A 16422-nucleotide genomic window follows, 5' to 3' on the forward strand; every position below is an offset into this window, starting at 1 on the left:
TCAACATGTTAATATCTAGAATTCGAGGTGTTACAACGTGGATATAAAGATCGTTAAAATCTGAGATCGTATGTAGAAGTTACGACGTTCGGAACGCAACAAATACGAATACGTGGATATAAAGATCGTGAAAATCCGAGATCTTATGAAGAAGTTACGAAATTCGGAACACAAGACCTAAGCGAAACACAATACCAAAATGAAGTACAAGACCTAAGCAACCAAACAACTAAGATCGCGGTGACCATAAACATCAAAAGCCTAGAACACCTCATTAATGATTGTCCCACGTAGGATGCCGTGAGAAAATCTAAAAAAACCGGTCATAAGTATTGAATGTGTACAAAAACAATAAGGACTTATTTTGCGACAAAAAATATTAAAAACTAAATGTGTACAAAAATTTTAAGGGCTAAATGTGTACAAAGTGAGAAATATATTACTCTATTTAGTCATATATTCCGGTTTACCTGGAGTAGCCAATCTTAAGGACTAAATATTTACAATTAAACAAGTTGAAGGGACAAATATGAAATAAAAAAGGGAAAACGACACATATAGCCCATGAATTTTTTAGGGTTGACCCTTCTAGTCACTTAAGTTTTTTCGTGGCTTTATGAGGGAACCAAGTTGTGGTAGGGATGAAAGTGGGTCCAAACCCAGACCGTTGGACCCGGACCCGGAAAACCCGAAACCCGGAATTGATGGATTATAAGACCCGAAAACCGGACCGGTATACGGAAACCGGTTCCGGGTATCGGACCGGGTAAAGTGGGTATGGAACCGGTTGGAACCGAAATTTGAACATTGGAACCGGAAACCCAAGATTGGAACCGGAATAAGAAAACTTCCAAAAATACCCCTGCTCTTATTAGCAATTTCTGCAACGTTACATTATTACTTCTTAAAAATCGTAGGTAAGATTCACGATTAAAGTACTAATATTGTATTTAATATCATAATATGACAATTAATGGAAAAGATAATGTTGTTGGAATATGGCAAATTGGCACTGACTTTATTAATTAGACAACATATCAGATTCAAGTGGTTGGATCCATTTATTAGGCAAAGGATTGACTTTTTCTTTTATTAAAACTTTAGTTTCCTTTCGCCACTTTTCACATGAACATAAATGAAAGAAGACAAAATTTTCTTTATAAAAACAAGAACATAAAAGTCAATTTTTCTTTTGCATCTCTCGAGATCAATATATCCACACACCACAAGTCCATAACTTCTCATTATAAATAGGGCCTTGATACTTCATTTTCTTTATAAAAGCAAGACAAATTTTCTTTATAAAATCATTCATGGAAGCTAACCCCCGAAATCAAGTATGTCTTTGTCTCTTTGATACTTCATTTTTTTGCATGCTTTAAATCTACGTAGATTATTTTTACTTATTTGTTTAACACTTGAAATTAAAGGAGTGGTCCACATGTTGGCTACACTTTGATATGTTATGGGTAGTAGAAGATGATGGGAACGAAGGCAAGCAAAATGTAAGTATTGCTTCGCTACACTTAAAGCCGATCCATCGAGACACAGTACAAGTAGTCTTAATAATCATTTTCGTTCGTGTGCCAAAAATCTGAATAATATAGCTAGGTAATAAGGTTTGTATTTTTAATTTATTTGGTAACATTTTTTTCAATACTAAATATGTTTATTTTTGTTTTATGTACAGAGATTGAAGATGTGTTAACTAGATAAGATGGTCAAGGAACACGTATTATTTTGTTCTTAATTGTTTAAGAATTTTGATTTGAATTGTTTTGAATGTTAGACTAAGTAGTCTCATGGAAGAAAGTCATGTATTTTTGTTTTTAGTTTAACAATTTTAATTTGAATGAATGCTCGTTTAACAATAACATCACCAAACCAATAATCATTTATCAAGTTCTAATGATTTAAGTTCAAAAATTTTGATTCAAATTCAATAACAATAATCAACCAAACTAAAAACTTACAAAGCAATAATCATTTATCAACAAAAAAAGCTAAAAACTAGTCGTTAATATCTATCGGTCTTTTTCCATTTCCATTTTGGGTGCGTATCGCGTCTTCCAACTCTAATATATACAGGAAAAAAAAAGTAATGCGAAAGTGAGTATATAACCAACATTTTTTATTACATAATAAAATGAATGTTTGTTACCTTTAGCTATGTCATCATCTTTTAAAATGTCTTCGATGTTGTCAACAATGGGTTTCTTTGATTTCCTTACCCAGTCTTGGGTGCAAACTAAGGCCTCTATTATAGGTGCGGACAAGTTTGTTCGGTAACTATCAATTATGCAACCGCTTGTACTAAAAGCGAACTCGGATGCTACGGTAGATATTTGAATGGCCAAAATATCTAATAACATAAACGTATAATGTTAAATTATACTACATTATAATAAAAAATATAAGTAATTAAAATTATACCTTTTGCCATCCGCGAGAGAATTGGGTAACGATATGCGTTATTTTTCCACCAAACTAGTATATCAAATGGGATTCTTTAAAGAAAAAGGTAAAATGACATTGAAAGTATTAGGCCATCTCTTAATCAGTGATTTAGATAAAAAAAAAACACGAGTTAACTGAGCACATGCCGGGTAAGTGGGTATTATGCAACTTTATGAATTTAAAATGACAAATGACAATTCTATCCTTTGATTATCAAGTTTTTGTGAAAAATGTTAGGGGTATAATGTGGAATTGTGGATTAACAGAAAGCCATTGATAAGCATATGTCACGTGTTTCTTATACCTTTTCTTCTTTTCTAAAGTTTCAAGAAAGAAAAGTTGCATTTTGACTTTCGGAATCAAACTGTTTGACCAAAAAGGTCAAACTGTAACTTTTGTGCACAAAATCAAGATTGGAACTTAATTCATTTGAATGGGATGAAATAACCATTTTCCCTTTTAACATTTCAGATTCCAAGGCTACGATTGAAACACAAATATCACAATTGTTGATTCCATTACATAACATAATATTTGAATGTCCACCATTGTCGATCACAGTGAAGGGCAAAAAAAAACGAGTTGTGTATCTTCACAATACATGAAATCAAAATTCTTGACACTTACTTGTGTATCTTCATTGTTATCTATCCAATTTTCCACCATTGTCGATCACATAGAGGAATTCTTGTTGTTGTCGTTTACATATAAGGGCCAAAGAAACGAGTTGTTGTCGTCGATCACAGAGAAAGGCAAAAAAACGAGATTGAATTTATTTGATGATTATCACAAACAGATGAGGATCCTTTCAATGTCGAGCAGAGAAAAGAGAGTCGTCAAGCAAGAGAAAAGAGAGTTGTCGAATGTCGATCACAATAGATAACCCTTCAGTTCCGGTTCTTTTACCCTATACCGGTTCCTTGGACACTAAACCGGTTCCTTGGCCCACTAAACCCGGTTTCGGTTTTTTAAACATATCCAGTTCAAAAAACCCGGATAACCCGGACCCGTTGGACCCATTCCCGAAATACCCAGAACCCGGATAAGTGTAATTTTGGAACCCAATACCCAGACCGTTTAAGCATTTTCCGGTTATACCGGTTCCAGTTCCGGTTCGATTCCGGTTCTGGTCTGGTTTTTCGGTTTTATAACTCATCCCAAAGTTGTGGGCAACCTGTCCTTGTAGTCCCCTTTACTTGTTTTAGCCGGTTTATGGGACACATAAACAAAACTTGGGGCCCACCCATCTCTCTCTCTCTCTCTCTCTCTCAATTGAATAATTGTTACCCATAAACCAATCACCACCCGTATTTTCCTTTGTTCACCACCAACATCTTCTGCCATCCATTATTAAATTTTATTCAAGATCAGAAGAGGAAAATCACACCCAGATCTAGAACAAAATCAAGAAAAAAGAATAGGAACATAATACGTGTGAGGAACAGAGCATCAAAGGTGACTTCCATGGACAAAATGGCAGGCTTGCACCTGCCGCTATCTTCTTCACCAGATTGAAGTTAATCTTGGTCCTTCAATAACCAAAAGATTACAAGAGCATAAGAAAGACCTCAGTAGCCCCCTTCGAGATGCTAGGGTCTCCTAACTAATATTCCAAATGAAAACCGATGATAAAAACTAACCTCCTCACTGACTATAAGAGAACTTCTAACAAACTTAAATAACTAAATTACCAAAATTGCCCTTGAACAAGTTACGAATGGATTCTCTTGGGACGAATTCTCTTTTCTACCCATCCTCTCGTAAGTATACTTCATATGTGGCTTAGCAGATTGATGGACCTCTCTACAAGTAAAAACTTCAACCAGAACTTTACATAGAAGGCCAACCAGGATTCAGTTGTATCGTTATAAAAAAAATGAAATCGATTCTTTGACATCCCCTAATTTCTCTGCCAGAAAAGACCGATTTAATTTATGCTTTTTAAAATAAAATCAGATTAATCCTTTTAAAAGATGTTGCGGAATTTGTTCCCAAAACAAAACATGATAAAAATTTATCATGTCCTTTCTTTAAGAAATATATATTTTCATTTTATAACAAAACCTCGGGATGTCATGTTCCGATACAGATCAAAAGCATAAACAAGACATTATAAGCCTTACAACAGTTATTTACAACTACTGGCCTATAATCCAAAAATCACTCATCATCATCATCATCCGACTATGCTCGGGGTCCACTACCTGTAATATAAAAAGCTGAGTGGGCCAGGCTTGGAAGCCTGGTGAGCATATAGGGTTTTCAACCCACAATAAATAAATTTATTATGCTTAAACATCAACAATCAACCAAATTACCCCAACCCCATTATCTTATTTATTTCTTAAGGATTTACCCCAAGAGTCAACTACCACTCATTCCTAAGGTTTCATCCTAAGGAATAGGCACGAAGTCACATCGTCGCCAGGGTTTATACAACAGGCACTAAATCCATAGTTGCCAGGGTTTATAACAGGCACTAAGTCCATAGCTGCCAAGGTTTATACAACATGTGCTAAGTCCATAGCTCTTATTTATCGATAGTATTATTCACAGGAATCTCCCTGCCATACATGTCAATGGGTTTTTAGAGTACGACTGATGAACATATAGTTCACACACTTACAGGTTGCGAGCCTGCTAATGTTCCACAAATCATCTAGAATAGTCCATGGTTGTCATCCATACTTTGCTGAATGACGGGGGCCAACGTTTGGGTAAGTGATTCTCTCATAATTCACCACTCACCTTCAACTCATGATCTATATCACTGATCATCTCATTTATCCAACCCATCTTTCATCACACACCCACTATTTCATCTACCCATGTTTTACCCAACATTTTTGTAGATAAAAATACATATACAGTTTAAATTATTTAGACACCTGTATAAATCATTCCTTCAACATCCATCTCAAATAAACAAACAATATATATTCACAGAGCACGTATTTTATATAAAATACTTCATATCTATGTGTAAGGTGAAAGTAACTACACACTCACTTGATTTAATGATAATCGGGCAGCACTTCGTTTCCTAAAACGATCGTTTCTAATAAAACCGGGAGTTTTATTGAGAAACCGGGCTCTGCGAGGGTTGGACTTCAAAATCGAAAAGATAAATTTCTCGGGCTTCTCGGGCACTTCGGGACGTGTTTCGGGTGTTTGGTATAATACCGGGGCTTTGGGGGAAGTCAAAATGATAAAGATATTGAAAGAGGGGTGTAAAATGGCAAAAATCCAATTTTTACCCGGGTAATCTCGCAAGCCTTGTATTTATAGGCGAGGTCCGAAGGTCGGCCGAGAAGGGTGAGTCAGCAGCGAGGGCACGTGGCAGCAGGAGGCGAAGGCACGCAGATGGCTCGCACATGCGAGGGTCCAGGTGTGGGCTTATGATTGGACCGAGGTCTAGGTCCGAGGTTCGGAGTCGTGGCACACCATACAAAGCTCGGACACGTCAGGAGAAGGCACACGTCGGACTCCTATTGGACCGCACTTCAGATGCGAGGGAATGCGACACGCCTCGCCAGCTGGCCTCGGTGACTCAGCAGTTTCGGACACGTGGCGCACATGGAGCGAAGGTGACGTGGCCGAAGCATGACTATGCAAATTTTCTCAATTTATGTGCAAAAACTTCTAAAATCCACAACTTTCGCATACGGGCTCCATTTTTGACGTTCTTTATATGCACGCGTAGGTAAATATACGCTCTACAACTTTCGTTTAGACTTCGTCGGCTAATTTTGACTTTAATTTTTATATTATTATTTTTAATAGACCGGGACAGAAAATCCGTTAAAAATTCATAACTTCTTCATCCGACGTCCGTTTTCGTCTGTCTTTTTACCGTTGTACTACTATTGACGAGACCTTCGATTCTCGTTTAGGTTGTGTCGGCTAAAAATCACTCGAATTCGAGTTTTTAGCTGTCTACTGTTAAGCTGAAACTTAGAAAAATCATAACTTCCTCATACGAAGTCAGATTTGGGCGTTCTTTTTATACATACTCTCGGTTTGACGAACACTACGACTTTCGTTTAGATCACTAAGGCTAAAAAGTAGTTTATCAAAAACTCACTTTTTACGACATTCGGCACCGTGCCGGTTTTGTCGCGAAACTTCGACAGGTCATAACTTCTTCGTTATAACTCGGATTTTGGTATTCTTTATATATCCGTAATCCTTGTCACGACCAATACAACTTTCTTAATAGATATCGGCTTTATCTAATATTTATTTTCGACGCTCATTTTTATTCTTAATTAATTAAATCCTAGTAATTAAGCATAAAACACATAATTCACATAATATTCACATAATTCCTTTTCATTTCTTCAAAATGAGTTACAAAGGTTAACCTAGACTATCACATCAATATTAATGCCTAGCCTAGAAACACGGGCGTTACAGATTCAAAGTATAGAGATAGGGTTAGGCTGAGTTCACAGAGCTTACCAAGAGCTGGAGTACGATGGCGCTGGCAGAGGAGAAGGGCTAAAGGAAAACGACTCTGGCGGAAGGCTTTTATCGAGGTGGTGTTGCCGGAGGAGGATCAGGGCTAGGCTTCACGAGAGGAATGTCATACTGATTTCAATATAAAACAAGCGAAGGACAGTGGCTTCGCGTTTGACTGAACTTATGGATCGTCGGAGGTGGTGATGGCAGATAGATCCCTGTGTTTGTGTAGAAAGATGGAGAATGAACAGTCGATCGAAAGGGAAGAATGTTGAGGAATCGTGAATCGGAGGTGCGAATACAAAGGAGGCGGAAGTGGGAAAAACTTAAACCTAGAATTTTTTTAGGGGGAAGCTGGAGTAAATCTGGGTTTGTTCATCTGGGACTACTTTACAGGAAGAAGAAGATGGGTTGTTGGAGAGAGAGAGAGAGAGAGATTCAGATGTTGTGGGACCTTTTAATTTTTTTAATTTATTAAAATATAAAAATAAGTGAGCTGGCATAAGGGGTAACCGGGTTACCGCTTCGTTTTCTCAAAAAGGACATATTGGGCCCGACAAAACCAAATTTGTTCACTTAAAAAGTTAAGTGACTAAAAGAGTAACCCCTAGAAACTTCATAGGGCATATGTGTCATTTTCCCCAAAAAAATCTATGTGACCAAATATGTACAAATAAAAAAATATTACTATTTTAAATCATTATTGTTTATCATACTTTGAGCTTGAGCGGAGAAAAACATGTCGTGTAAAACTTATTGTTATAATTCTTTTGTGCAACATATGTCAATTTTTGTAGTGGTGTTGTAACTAGCTGTTGGGGTGGAAATGTCATTAGGGATGAAAGTGGGTCCAAACCCGGACCGTTGGACCCGGACCCGGAAAACCTGGAACTCGGAATTGACGGATTATAAGACCCGAAAACCGGACCGGTATACGGAAACCGGTTCCGGTTCGGTTCCAGGTATCGGACCGGGTAAAGTGGGTATGGAACTGGTTGGAACCGAAATTTGAACATTGGAACCGGAAACCCAAGATTGGAATCGGAATAAGAAAACTTCCAAAAATACCCCTGCTCTTATTTGCAATTTTTGCAACGTTACATTATTACTTCTTAAAAATCGTAGGTAAGATTCACGATTAAAGTACTAATATTGTATTTAATATCATAATATGACAATTAATGGAAAAGATAATGTTGTTGGAATATGGCAAATTGGCACTGACTTTATTAATTAGACAACATATCAGATTCAAGTGGTTGGATCCATTTATTAGGCAAAGGATTGACTTTTTCTTTTATTAAAACTTTAGTTTCCTTTCACCACTTTTCACATGAACATAAATGAAAGAAGACAAAATTTTCTTTATAAAAACAAGAACATAAAAGTTAACTTTTCTTTTGCATCTCTCGAGATCAATATATCCACACACCACAAGTCCATAACTTCTCATTATAAATAGGGCCTTGATACTTCATTTTCTTTATAAAAGCAAGACAAATTTTCTTTATAAAAGCATTCATGGAAGCTAACCCCCAAAATCAAGTATGTCTTTGTCTCTTTGATACTTCATTTTTCTGCATGCTTTAAATCTACGTAGATTATTTTTACTTATTTGTTTAACACTTGAAATTAAAGGAGAGGTCCACATGTTGGCTACACTTTGATATGTTGTGGGTAGTAGAAGATGATGGGGTTGAACGAAGGCAAGCAAAATGTAAGTATTGCTTTACTACACTTAAAGCCGATCCATCGAGACACGGTACAAGTAGTCTTAATAATCATTTCTGTTCGTGTGCCAAAAATCCGAATAATATAGTTAGGTAATAAGCTTTGTATTTTTAATTTATTTGGTAACATTTTTTTCAATACGAAATATGTTTATTTTTGTTTTATGTACAGAGATTGAAGATGTGTTAACTAGATAAGATGGTCAAGGAACACGTATTGTTTTGTTCTTAATTGTTTAAGAATTTTGATTTGAATTGTTTTGAATGTTAGACTAAGTAGTCTCATGGAAGAAAGTCATGTATTTTTGTTTTTAGTTTAACAATTTTAATTTGAATGAATGCTCGTTTAACAATAACATCACCAAACCAATAATCATTTATCAAGTTCTAATGATTTAAGTTCAAAAATTTTGATTCAAATTCAAAAACAATAATCAACCAAACTAAAAACTTACAAAGCAATAATCATTTATCAACAAAAAAAAGCTAAAAACTAGTCGTTAATATCTATCGGTCTTTTTCCATTTCCATTTTGGGTGCGTATCGCGTCTTCCAACTCTAATATATATCGGAAAAAAAAGTAATGCGAAAGTGAGTATATAACCAACATTTTTTATTACATAATAAAATGAATGTTTGTTACCTTTGGCTATGTCATCATCTTTTAAAATGTCTTCGATGTTGTCAACAATGATTTAATTTCCTTATTTGATTTCCTTACCCAATCTTGGGTGCAAACTAAGGCCTCTATTATAGGTGCGGACAATGCGACCGCTTGTACTAAAAGCGGACTCGGATGCTACGGTAGATATTTGAATGCCCAAAATATCTAATAACATAAACATATAATGTTAAATTATACTACATTATAATAAAAAATATAAGTAATTAAAATTATACCTTTTGCCATCCGCGAGAGAATTGGGTAACGATATGCGTTATTTTTCCACCAAACTAGTATATCAAATGGGATTCTTTAAAGAAAAAGGTAAAATGACATTGAAAGACCTGACAATTCGTGTATTCGTGTCATGAAAACGTGTCAGCCACGAATTTGACACGATACGATTACACGATGAGAAATAAGCTTTATCTTAATTTTTAAGATGTATTCGTGTCGTGTATTCGTGCCGTGTCGTGTCTCTCACAGATTCGTGTATTCGTGTCTGGAATTGCCAGGTCTAATTGAAAGTATTAGGCCATCTCTTAATCAGTGATTTAGATAAAACACAATGTGTTAACTAAGCACATGCCGGGTAAGTGGGTATTATGCAACTTTATGAATTTAAAATGACAAATGACAATTCTATCCTTTGATTATCAAGTCTTTATGAAAAATGTTAGGGGTATAATGTGGAATTGTGGATTAACAGAAAGTCATTGATAAGCATATGTCACGTGTTTCTTATACCTTTTCTTCTTTTCTAAAGTTTCAAGAAAGAAAAGTTGCATTTTGACTTTCAGAATCAAACTGTTTGACCAAAAAGGTCAAACTGTAACTTTTGTGCACAAAATCAAGATTGGAACTTAATTCATTTGAATGGGATGAAATAACCATTTGCCCTTTTAACATTTCAGATTCCAAGGCTACGATTGAAATACAAATATCACAATAGTTGATTCCAGTACATAACATAATATTTGAATGTCCACCATTGTCGATCACAGTGAAGGGCAAAAAAAAAACGAGTTGTGTATCTTCACAAGCCATGAAATCAAAATTCTTGACACTTACTTGTGTATCTTCATTGTTATCTATCCAATTGTCCACCATTGTTGATCACAGAGAGGAATTGTTGTTGTCGTCGATCACATATAAGGACCAAAAAAACGAGTTGTTGTCGTCGATCACAGAGAAGGGCAAAAAAAAAAACGAGATTGAATTTATTTAATGATTATCACAAACAGATGAGGATCCTTTCAATGTCGAGCAGAGAAAAGAGAGTCGTCAAGCAAGAGAAAAGAGAGTTGTCGAATGTCGATCACAATAGACAACCCTTCAGTTCCGGTTCTTTTACCCTATACCGGTTCCTTGGCCCACTAAACCCGGTTTCGGTTTTTTAAACATATCCGGTTCAAAAAACCCAGATAACCCGGACCCGTTGGACCCATATCCGAAATACCCGGTACCCGGATATTAATAATTTTGGAACCCAATAAATACCCAGACCGTTTATGCATTTTCCGGTTATACTACTTCCGGTTCCGGTCCGGTTTTTCGGTTTTATAACTCATCACTAAATGTCATACATGCCAAGAATGATAAAAGTTAAGTTGTAACTTGTAAGTTGTTTTTGAAAAAATAAAAAATTAACTTTAAATAATTAAGCGTTGTCAAACACGTACTATTGAGTTCATAATTGTGTAATAACGAAACATATTCTCTTAAATTTTGGAAAATCAATCATTCAATCGGCAAATTGTTAGGGGAACCCAAATCCCTTATTTTCCGATGAAACAACCGGAGCAATTGAAGATTCTAAAATAACAGGGTCGCTTTCAGTCCAACGTTGAAGCCAATTCTCCTTTATCACTTTTATTATCAATACTCCCTTTAATGACTGCTGATCAATATGCCATCCGTTTCTCTCTCTACCTTCTCTCATTCTCTCTATAATTATCATAATCCGTTCTTTTCTTCAATCGTTTAGATTACCTATCGCGAGGTTTAGCTTAGACAAGGTGAGACTTTAGAAAATTCGAATTTATGTCAATTTTCCGCAAAATAAGATGGCTATTTATGTGGGATCCTGTTTTTGTTTCTGTGAATCGGCGTTGACGGTCGAATTCCAAGTTCTACGTTGGTATTTCCATTATTTGCTTTGATTTTCTGTTTGAACATCAAATTTCTATCGAATTTGGAATGATCGATCATGTGTTAAAGTTCGGGGGGTTTTTTTTTTTTTGCCTAAACCCTAAGATATACTCAATTTCCATGTTGTTATTACCTCTGTTCTTCTTTTCTTAGCTTTTTATAGTCCATTTAGTTGGCTTATTCCTGTGTTATTACAGTTTGTTTATGATGGCTTTTGATGACATTACTTTTAACTCACACTTTTATAGAGATCTAAACTGATCAAATTGCAATATGGGATCCTTGTGTTCCTGTTTTCGTGCCCCAGAGCCTGATGATGAAAGTGTAGACTCAGATGACTTGGAACAAGTTCAAGACTCCAGTAGTGTGGTTAATAGAACTGCACCTGCAAATTTCGCTTCCTTCCTACAGGACTTGACCAATAAGGTAAGTTTATGCAGTTTACATTCTTTAATTGTTATTCGTGTTCAATTACTATATGACTAAAAATAACTAAATTCGTATATTTCCTTGTGTATAACTCTAGTGTTCATGGTTTTTAACCTCAAATTTGGCTCCCTAGAATATCATTTTACAAAAAAAAATTGATTTTGATGAGAATTGTTTCATCTAATTATGGTACCTATCTTTAGATCCTTTTAATTGCTTCATCTAACATTATAAATATCTTGTTTTTAATGTGGTTGTGGTGAGAATTCTTGAACTAATTATCAGAAAGTTCTTGAGTTTTATTCTTATGACTCTTGTTTGGAAATTATTTGTATCTTCCATATATAACTCACAGGGCTATAATAAGAGCATCATGTAGATACAGTTTTTGCTTTTGATGAGAATTCTTAAATACAATCATATGCATCTTCAAGTATTTCAAACAGATTCGTCTGTAACTTTATATTTATGTTGCTTTGTACAATTTTAGGATCTTATTTGTTTTCTTGGAATTCATAAATTTAATTATCTTATGCATTTTGAGGCCTTTTACATAGCTTAGGTTTTTTTTTTTTTTTTTTTTTCTTCTTCATTGATTGTTGTTTGGATAACTGATGGTTTACAACATTTGAAAAGATTATGGGCAGGCTTGGGGAAATGGGAGGAAAAGTAAACGATGCGAAATTTGTAAAAAGTCATGACTTACGTTATTAATTGTTCAAAAAAGATTAAATAAAAAAGAAACATCCATAGATAGCATATGATTAAATCATATCCCCATTAAGCCCTTTAAGTAAAAAAGAAACAAAACCTTAGTATGCATTTACACATGTTTAGATTTTGATGTATATTGCTTTTTTAATTGCAATTTATGACATATGATATAAAGTGACCCCTTAGTTTTGTCAAAAAGGATGTGTTTTGACTTATAAATGGCAAACCCTTGGAGTTTTCAAATTTAATATCAATAACGTGTGTGACATGTGTGTAGTTGACAAGCGGAAGCGGTTAACTTGTGTGTAAAAGATTAAAGATTGACTGTTTAAACTTCCTTAATCTTTGGTGAAATTTTGTTAATCCATAGTAATTTGTAAATTTTGACCCTGGATTGTATTTCTGAAAAAGTGTGAAGCTGTTCTTGGAAGAAGAGGAGGAATGGAAAGCATGGCTTGGCCTTATTATCAAGGTCCAAGCACTTCACAACCTACAATTGCACAAAGCAGTTCATCTGGATCTACCGGTGTATCTTTTATGAGACATCAAAAAGAAAGGGGACCAGGACCGGTCAACCTTCAGTCAACAACAAGTGAAAAGGGCTCCAAAAAAGCTACCCCTCTGATGCCTGCATCCGATAAACTCAACACTATTTCCGTAGATGATGAGGATGTTTGCCCGATATGTCTCGAAGGTAACAAATATTTTTACTTTTTTTTCTTTTTCTTGTGGGTCCCATATGATTTAGATAGAGCAGGTCTTGAGGGACATGGGCTCACTCTCTCGTCTATTATGCAAAAAGACAAGAATGCTCTTTGGAGGTCAAAATGTTCCCCAGTCAGTAACGTGAAAAAAGTTATTTTTTGTAGAATATACGACTGAAAATCCTCGGATAATTACCAAATGCGCGCATCATTATCACTTAAGTTGCATCTATGAATGGAATGAGAGAAGCAAAACATGTCCAGTTTGTTCCAAGGTAATATTTTTTTATTTATCCTTTTGACTTTTAATAGTTCAATGTCAATCATTTATTTTAGGATCCATATTAAATTCACATCTGAAATCTAACTTTTTTGACCATACAAGTCCAACTAACATTTCTTTATTTTGCTCATCACTGCCACATTAAATGAGTAAAAACAAACGCAAATTACGAAAAAGCCCTTGTACTCTAATCATTATATCGATTTAGCCTATTTAACATATGTTTCGTAGGAATTAAACCATTATCATTTTTGACTGTTTAAAAAAACATTTTCCTGGTTACCCTGCTTTTGAAATCAGGGCAAAATACATGACACAATGTAGTTTTACCATTTTATAGTTTAGTCCCTGAACTATTATTTATTCTCGATTTAGAAACTATAAAATGAGTAAAATTACAAAAATGGTCCCTGTGCTTTCTGATTTTTACCAAGCTTGAAATCTTTCTTAGTTTTGCTCCTTATTTCTAGATCCCATGGACCAAAATTGATATGAAACCTTGAAATAAGGACCATTTTTGTAATTTACTCGAATAAAAAAGAATAGTTCAGTAGCTAAATTGATAAAATGTTTAAAGAATGTTGTGCTTTCTTGTATTTTAACTTTTTCAACTGGGAAATCGAAAATGAATGGGTTTTTCTACAGTCAAAAGAAGTATACCCGGAATCAATAAAATGTTTTTTTTTTTTAATTTTTTTTTAATTTTAACTTTTTATAAAAACCTTGTATCAGGAAAATTGTTTCCTTAAATGGTCAAAAGAAGTGTAATGTTTTAATCACTTAAAAAAATGGTTAAGTGAGTAAATCAATAAAATGATGAAAGTATGTTGTGCTTTGTAGTTGATGGTTTTTGAGGAGATGGCTTGATCCTGATATCCCTTTTGAGTTCACCATAAATGACTTATTATTAAAATATATAAAGTCATTGATTGCCATGAACGATGATCAAGGAAAGGAGGCGAAGATAGAAGCACATAAGAACGGCTTTAACACTCGTTCATGGGCAAAATGGTAAAATACAAAGATTGATACTTTAATTGCTTTCTTTATTTTTTATTCCAATTTTCATTAAATGGTAAAAATCGTTTTTGGTTTTACCGGTTTCTTAATTGTACATAAAAATGTGTGTTTGGATTTGTTCTTTTAATTTTATATATATATATATATATATATATATATATATATATATATATATATATATGGGAGTTTATTTTGGTTAAACTCCCATATCTGGTTATATATATATATATATATATATATATATATATATATATATATATATATATATATATATATATATATATATATATATATATATATATATGGGAGTTTATTTTGGTTAAAAACAAGTGTGGCAGTAAACATGAAAGTATGCAATGTTCATGGACTAGTTACCCGGTTATTTCTTACAATTGCAAAGGATAAAACCAAATACAAGGTCTTGTATTGGATTGTTGGGGTGTGAAATAAACTAAAAACAATTTGATCATTTTGAAAAACCGTTGGCATGATATTTTTTTTCTTTTTGGAAAAGATTATTAGGGTTGGTTTGGTTTTGCTATATAAAAGTTGAACTATATCAATAAAACGTGTTTTTGTATAATCTAATTGTTAAAGTATTTATAAAATAGGATATTGTAATCATGTTGTTCACTGAAATTTGTAATAACTTTGACCATATTACATGAAACGCACAAAAACTATTGAGAATCTAAAGCCAAAAGCTTTCAAACTCTAGGATCTTTTTTTATCTTTTAGTTTTAATGATATAAAAACCATGCTTGGTTTATTTTGAGTCTCATAGACAGTGCAATTTTCAGTTTGTAACATGTATTTGCTCTTCATATCTTAATTATTGAAACAATGATGTCCTCATTTAGTCATCCTTACCATCGAAAGTAGCCATGCAAGTTTGTCGGAGTCTCACCTGCACACTAGCCTATGTGACAAATGACAAGTTATTTAGGCCTTCCTGTTCTAATTCTTTTATCAAAACCTAATAATAAACTTGATTGGTCTGTGGTTGATTCATTGACCTTGCTTTCGTATGGTGTTATGTCATTATTGTTAAAAATAAATACATGGTTGTTAACATCAAAATCAGATTATCTTAAGATGCTAGAGGAAGTAACTCGCTCACATTAGTATTGATTATGAAGTAAGATATGTATGTGATCTTAGGATCCCTATTATATAACACCCCATTTTGAGGATTTGTGGCGGTAAACCAAGTTGTATTTATCTTTTAAAAGAGTTGGTTATATGATAATAACCCTTGAATATGTTGGTAAAATTATACAAGGGAAAGTTGTGTTGTTTGGAGAAGATTTGTTGATTTATCAATAAGTTGTTAGCCGATAGTCGATGTTTGAGACTATGAAAGCAGGGTTTTTTGGAGTCAAAATGATTAATTCTTGGTTTTGGAATGTATCTATGACAATGTAAAACTCGTGAGCGAAAGAATCGGCTAAAACGAAGTCCATATGAGAGATATAGATGTTAGAAATTTGGGGGTTGAACTAGATTTAAGTTGGAAAGTACATTGCCCAAAAGGGACAAGATGGTGCAAAACATGATCGTGTTTACCGTGTTTTGGTGTCGAAGTGTTTAAAGTCTGTCTAAATGAAGTGCAATGCAATATTGGGTGTATTTGGCAAAAACAAGATTGTGATTTGTAAAACACGGCCAATGTAATGCTGCTAAAAGCTTATAAGCTTGATTTAAGGGTAGGTCGGGCACATGTGCTCCAAAAACATATCCAACACCTTTGGAACACTTTCTGAACATGCGATAATAATTTCTTATAACTCTTATTTCTTTAATGATACT

The 16422-nt window shown here is 34.2% G+C and overlaps 1 protein-coding gene and 1 long non-coding RNA gene across 2 annotated transcripts; both read left to right on the plus strand.

Moving 5' to 3' along the window:
• Nucleotides 1–1287: 1287 nt before the first annotated feature.
• Nucleotides 1288–1813, plus strand: LOC145163020 (uncharacterized). The gene is made up of 3 exons (XR_013739510.1): nt 1288–1337; nt 1431–1611; nt 1691–1813. It is a non-coding gene; the product is annotated as an uncharacterized LOC145163020 (long non-coding RNA).
• A 9207-nt stretch (nt 1814–11020) lies between these two features.
• LOC145167302 (uncharacterized) lies at nt 11021–14690 on the plus strand. The gene is made up of 5 exons (XM_079086466.1): nt 11021–11330; nt 11712–11889; nt 13018–13300; nt 13476–13585; nt 14434–14690. The coding sequence occupies exons 2-5, from the start codon at nt 11737–11739 to the stop codon at nt 14458–14460; spliced, it is 573 nt and encodes a 190-aa protein (XP_078942592.1). The 5' UTR covers nt 11021–11330; nt 11712–11736; the 3' UTR covers nt 14461–14690.
• The last annotated feature ends 1732 nt before the right edge of the window (nt 14691–16422 follow it).

The sequence above is a fragment of the Lactuca virosa genome, chromosome 3 (assembly GCF_052849685.1).
Source record: "Lactuca virosa cultivar CGN04683 chromosome 3, Lactuca_virosa_CGN04683_v6, whole genome shotgun sequence".
Classification (NCBI taxonomy): Eukaryota; Viridiplantae; Streptophyta; class Magnoliopsida; order Asterales; family Asteraceae; genus Lactuca; species Lactuca virosa.

Excerpts from the sequence above, each read along its gene's own strand:
- LOC145167302 (XM_079086466.1), top strand. The coding sequence starts at position 11,737 with ATGGGATCCTTGTGTTCCTGTTTTCGTGCCCCAGAGCCTGATGATGAA. Across the intron at positions 11,890-13,017 it reads TACAGGACTTGACCAATAAG|TGTGAAGCTGTTCTTGGAAG; the intron begins GTAAGTTTATGC and ends TTTCTGAAAAAG. Across the intron at positions 13,301-13,475 it reads TTGCCCGATATGTCTCGAAG|AATATACGACTGAAAATCCT; the intron begins GTAACAAATATT and ends TATTTTTTGTAG.